This window comes from Corvus brachyrhynchos, unplaced genomic scaffold (genome assembly GCF_000691975.1).
Source record: "Corvus brachyrhynchos isolate BGI_N302 unplaced genomic scaffold, ASM69197v1 scaffold115, whole genome shotgun sequence".
NCBI lineage: Eukaryota > Metazoa > Chordata > Aves > Passeriformes > Corvidae > Corvus > Corvus brachyrhynchos.
In genome coordinates, this window is record NW_008239553.1 from 24,173,196 (window position 1) to 24,179,493 (window position 6,298).

At 44.7% G+C, this 6,298-nt stretch overlaps 1 protein-coding gene across 1 annotated transcript in view; it reads right to left on the reverse strand.

Moving 5' to 3' along the window:
* Positions 1-461: 461 nt before the first annotated feature.
* The window catches only part of ANGEL1 (angel homolog 1), a 9,176-nt gene continuing 3,339 nt past the window's right edge, over positions 462-6,298 (reverse strand). Inside the window, exons 5-9 of the mRNA XM_017741808.1 lie at positions 5,796-5,922; positions 4,843-4,953; positions 3,606-3,675; positions 3,020-3,177; positions 462-2,164 (exon numbers count right to left, since the gene is read on the reverse strand). Coding sequence (XP_017597297.1) covers positions 1,995-2,164; positions 3,020-3,177; positions 3,606-3,675; positions 4,843-4,953; positions 5,796-5,922 — 636 coding nt within the window. The 3' untranslated portion in view covers positions 462-1,994. The remainder of the gene's footprint in view (positions 2,165-3,019; positions 3,178-3,605; positions 3,676-4,842; positions 4,954-5,795; positions 5,923-6,298) is intronic.

A 6,298-nucleotide genomic window follows, 5' to 3' on the forward strand; every position in this document is an offset into this window, starting at 1 on the left:
GATTGCTGTTCACTTACAGAAACTCTCAAGTGGTAGCAAAAGCTATCCACACATCACCAGACAAATACCACACCATCTGGCAGGGCAAGAAGGGAATATGGAGTCCTTACACACTCATAAGGGCACAGAACACAACCCCCCCACACACACCTTGTTTTGTAGTTTACAGAAGTAGGCTGTAAAAGATCAGCAGTATTGCTTTCTTTGGGAGGAAGGCAAGGGTTCCCGAATGGAAATCTTTCTTTGTGGGGGGGAAGGGGCAAGACAAGCCCAAGGCCAGAGAAGCCACCTCTGGGATTTAGGCATGTGCTGGGAGGTAACAGTTAGGCTCACTTCTTCCCTCTCTTCAACCCTCACTACTTCCTTGTGTAGTCAATTTGCCCTTTTCGACCTCCCAGCCAGCAAAACTTTGTTGAGCAAGTCCTCAGAGGTTCAGCTGCCAGAAATACAAGGTGCTGCAGTTACTTTGTGGTATTTTCTTAGATTAGCAGTATTTTATTTTTCAATAAAGAAAGTAACATTTAAAATATCAAAGTCCCTCAATATAGACCATGAAGAACAAAAAGTGTTTCAAGTCTTCTGTGCCTTCCCACAAAAACCTGAGGTTCCTGCCTCCTTTGTGAACAGAAGATTGATAATATTTCTGCCAATACTGGTCTCATCTCTTAGGGAAAAACTGAGCACCAAATGTCAGGCTGAACTGGGGAATTTACTCCAGGAACAGGTACAGCTCAACTGCTTTTGTACTGGCCAAGCCACTGCTGACAAAACCACACCAATAGGATAACAAAGGTACACTGGGATCCAAGTGACTGCAGTCTGGCTCCAAGTTACACAGCCTTCCCCCTCCTCCCAGTGCCTCCCAGTGCATGTCAAGAGACAGGAGTTGATCCTAAGTGTTCTATCTACCTAAACATGGCTGAGTCCAGAAGAAGGACACAGCATGGACTTCAGTCTGGTGCAGGAGATGGATGCTACAGGTTGGCTATTGACCCCTGGCAGGCTGAATGCAATAGGGAGTGAATAGAGAAAAGAACAGGGCAAGTGACAAGATCAGCTCTTCCATCTGATGGCTCTGCTGACTCTCACATGCCTTCCATTTTCATCTCTTTTGGGACAACCAGAGTTATAGCCTTCTGGGGTTGTCATGCCTTACAGGGTACTTTTTTCCACAGGATATCCACTGGGAGGATCCTAAATATTTTTCCTAAAAAAGACAAATTAGGTACCATTCTGAGACTGCTGGAAAGGAAGGAAGGCTTCCCCAAGGCCTCTAGGCTTTTGCTGCAGTTCTAGAGCTACTGTTGGTGGCTCACTAGAACCCCTGGCTCCATTCCTGGCAATCCCATTCCCTGGTCCATTAGTCACAGCAAGCAGTTTCTTGTAGAAACTGTTATACCACACAAACCCTTCTGTTAGCAAGTCACCCCTTACAGATTATTAAGTAAAACACATTTCTAAGCAGCTAGCAGATCCAATCTAAAAGGCAACAAAACAACTAGCCCTGAAAGGACTAAACTGTTACTGAGAAATTTAAAAAAACTATTGTTTTGGTGTGAAGAGTATTGGCGTATACATCCCATGCTCCTTGGTAGCACTTAAACTAACCAAAAGCAGATAGCATTGCCCCTCTTTTCCAGCTCCTTGAAAATCTCACACAGGGACAAATAAACATGGGAGTTACTTTGGTTCCTGTAGCACAAAATCACCTCTGCTAAACAAGGCAGTGGAACGAGGCTCCCTTTAAGAGTTGCTAATGCCTGAATACACCTGGCAGCCCACCGGGAACACAGCTCAGGTTTGCAGAGACCCAGAAAATACCAACGCAAAAAACGCTCTGACTCTCTCATCCCTGCTTTTAGTAAGGGTCTGAGGGGAGAAAAGGACTTTTAGGGCATGACAAGGAAAAGGGTTTTCTTGCAAGCAGGTTGTGCAATCCAGAGCGTCAACTGCCATATTCAGAACAGCTTTTCTTTAGGGAAAGGGTACCAACACTAACTCTCTCTGAGGCTGGAGATCTCCAAGCCAAAGCTAGCCAGCAGGCAGAGATGGTCAGATGAACAAAAATGATTTGGTAAGCCATTTGCCATCAAGAGGACATCTTCAGAGAGAAGAGAAAGACGGCCAAGCAGCTTCAGGGCTCCATCCTTGTACAGCCTGCGACCTGACACAGAAAATGGAAAGAAACATCAATCAGAGATTGGCACTGTGGATTAACTCTATACACTCACAGAGGGATGCTTGTCAATACTTTCCTGTTCTTTCCCTGATAAATGAAGACAGCCTGCACAAACACTACATGCACCTTTGAGCCTAGATGTGAAAGCAGTGAGCATCCTACAATACTGCTGTTCATGGTTTCATATACCTGCAGGCATAGGAAGCAAGAACATGAAATTCGCCAGGTAGTTGCTTACATGAGAAGTTCCTTTCATGCTACTGTGCCCTAGCAATAGCTTCAGTTTTTCCCCTGAGGAGGAATTAATCTCTTCATTCATAACCAGTTCCCCGAATTTGATTCTGACATGACCCAAATCAGCTGCAAGAGAGTTCCTGGATACATTTACATGCAATCTTTCATCAAGACAATTCCTGTTTCAGGTAGCAGAGAGAAAGTGCCATTGTAAGGGAACCAGAGTCACCTCCTTCCAAGAACACCATATGGTCTCAGACAGACCAGAAGTCTTCCAGTCCAGTTCAAGTCCAAGCCTTGAACTCAGGATGCAGCACTGCCTGTTACCAGGAGCACAAGTAAGATATTTATACAGAAAAAAAAGAATCCATTCTGTTCTAGCTTCCTCAAAAGTCTACATGAACCTAAGCAGCCTCATTTTTTACACAGCAAAGATAAGCAGGGTCTTTGCATGGTACATGAGCAAATGTTACTTCCACCTTGCGTATTATTTCAAAGACACATCCTGTAGATCCACTCCAGCTTAATGAAATGCACTGCCCATCTGGCCTGTCTCACAGTCCTCTTCCAATGTCACAGGGATAAGCCCTGCGCTGCCACACTCACCCGCCTTGTTCTCCACAGGCTCTGCTGAGTAGAAAATGTAATCAACAGTGGCTCCAAGCCCCATGGGCATCGTTGTGACCTCTGGGCGTCCCCTCTGTGGCAGGAAGTGGCCGTAGACAGAGGTCAGGTTGAGGCCATGCTGGATAACACCTGAACACCTGCACATAAACAGTTACTGTTTACCAAGCAAGGAAAGAGAATTATGCCTTTTCAATACTGCACTCACAGCTGAATAGTCCCTTGCTGATGCAATTGTCTAAACTATTCCTACTTTGTGAGCACATAAAATCTTTCAGAACTATTCACTCCACTTACACCAAAGCAAGACAGACTGTGACCTTCCTTTGTCTTCAATACCCAGTCCTGTATATGTCTATGCCCTTCATTCTCTATCTCACCAACACAATGCTGACATAGCAGCACCCAGTTGCTGGGACAGTCCTGGGTGGATCTAGCTCTTCCAGATAGCCCTCCTTACTCTCTTTCACTCACATTTATTTCAATCTTTACTTCAGCCAGATTTTCAGTGTTGAGGAAAACAAGGCTGAGTTTGAAGACTGGGGCCATTGAAGGTGCACCAAGTTACCTTGGGATGAATGGCTGGGGATCAGGGTCTTTCACCATGGCAGCAGGCTTGGGCCAGTGTGCAGGGCGGTCTGCAAAGGAGCAAAGAGATTCCAACCAGACCTACACAGATCCCAGAACATGCTGCTCATCCCAAGTCTGAGAAGCTTCTCCTGAAAACAAATTAATCTTTTTGCCCAAGAAGAGCAGATAGCTTCCAGTCACAAGCGTCTTAAAGGAAAATACCCAAAGGAAACACCAGCTGTAAGACTAACAGGAACATCCTTAGAGCAGATTAGTGCAAAAAACTGAGAAGTCATATTCTGTCCTGCTGAGGACATGTCCTTAAAGCATTTAATATTATCAAAGTTCAGGGTATTTCAATCTTTGCTCTCAAAGAAAGCTTGCTTGTCTTAGCCTACAGCCTACTCAAAGGGTGTCTAGAAAGGCAGAACAGAAATGGAGAAAGCAGAACCAGCCACGCCACAAGGCCCAGAGGTGCCGCAATGTCTACTGGGTACCAGCTTCCAGAGACATCTATATTGTGGCCATTGTGTATCATTACAGTCTTCAGGTTGTTCTCCACCACCAAAATCTTGAAGCAGAAAAAAGAAATATATGTATGTGCTTCAGCTTAAAAGAATTTTATAAGAAACAGCCTCAAAAAGAAGCTGAATCTCAGTGTGTATGAGGGAGGTAAGAGTGTACTTCTCTGAGCTCTCATAGAACCTAATCACAGTCACAGAAGGCACCTTCTGCCTTTCCTTTTCCTTACCAGGCATTACCTCTACCTCATGTTTTCTTTGAAATCATAGAATAGTACAACTATAGAATGGCCTGGGTTGGAAGGGACCTTAAAGATCATCTAGTTTCATCCCCCCATCCCACAGGCAAGGATGTCACCCACTACATCAGGCTGCCCAGGGCCCCATCCAACCTGGCCTTGAACATTTTCCAGGGATGTGGTATCCACAACTTCTCTGGGCAACCTGGCCCAGTGCCTTACCAACTTCTATGTAAATAAGGTAGTAAGGCATTTAGGAAGTTTAAAACCATTTCCCCTTGTCCCATCACTATATGCCTGTGTAAAGAGTCACCATCCCTCTTTTTTTATAAGCCCCCTTTAAGTACTGGAAGGCCACGATGAGGCCTCAGTGGGGCCTTCTCTTCTCCAGTCGCAACCCTCTCAGTCTGTCCTCAGAGGAGAGGTGCTCCATTGAGATAGGGGCGTTACAAGCTGAAAAGTCTCCTGTTAATACCTGGTTTAGCATCTGTCACACCTTCCAAGAGGACCAGCTGTGGTGGTCGCTCACAGGCAACATCGCAAAAGCGGAACTGGAGCAGGAAGTCACGGCTGTATTCACGTCTCCCTGCAGAGAAAAGTACAGGTTAAAAGAAGAAAGTAATTGCAGCAAAGTCACATCCCTAGGGAACATCTACATGTATTTTAGACCTTTGGGCCTCTTAGACCTCTTTGGTTTTAGAGTGGCTTTTGTGCCCAAGCACCCTGATACCATGAGAACAGAAATCACCTAATAACCTACACAGAACAGAAGAGATGTGTAAAAGTAGAAGCACTGAGCACAGCTACTGCTATCCCTTTACGAATGCAACAGTTATGGTCAGTACCAATTATAAATGTCCTCTCTGAGACACCACAAGTTCAAGGGACTTTCAAGCAGATCAGTTAGTGTGTAACTCAAGGAAATGTCTGCTGAAAAAGAAAACATTTCTGGAGATCAGGCTGAATACAAGTTCTACATTCAAGATTTTAAAAAAAGCTGTTTTGTGTGGGCTCCATTTTTTTAATCCTCTCTACGGATGCAGAGAACAGACATGAGTGTAACTGGGTCTTAGGAATGATTTCTTAACAGTGGTTTGCAAATACGATCCAAAACCATACCCCCAAACACCTGCAGAAGAAAGCACTGCTGAACATAGTTTACAACTGCACAAAAGCCTAAGTCTGGGAATATGAGAGAGACACATAGAGCAATTGTTACTGGTAGAGGAACATTCAGCTCCTGACTAGAGAAAGAAAACAGTAGAAATGAGGCTACAGCAATAGATTCTGAAAAAATTGTATTTAATTCATATACCAAGTAGAAGGGGAGAATCTTTGTTGAGTGCCTCATGCACTCAGAGAGACAGCAAGACCCACAAACTGCCCATCCTCAGCAAACTCATGTTGTCAGTGCATACTGGAGCTCACCAAGTTTCTTTGGCTGGCACAGGGTAACATACTGGCACTTGTCTGTTACACCCAGTGAGCTTGGCCACAGTGGGGCCAGCAGTTTCCGTGAATGCAATTGTTGGGAAAAGTCTTCCTGACCAGACACCTGCAAGAAGGCCAGAAAAGGAGTGCAACCATCAGTGACACAAAGCAGAACTTCTGCAAGATGTAGAAAATGTACACATACACACTTGTCAAGAGCAAGACAGGAGAATGCCCTCATAGAAAGGCACGAACTAAGCCATTCAGAGTATGGTGCAGGCATAATAAACCTTCAGCTGCAGGGGACAGATACAACTAGATAAAAGTCACCTGACGAGATACTTTACAGGCATCTTACTGGAGTGATGATTTAGCTTGAAAGCCAACCATGTATTTGATCACAGACACACAGTAAGACATAACCACAGGAGACTCTAGCACAGGTACCCACTTCAAACTTTTTTCAGAACAAACATCCATGTAAAATTTCAGTAAGTCTT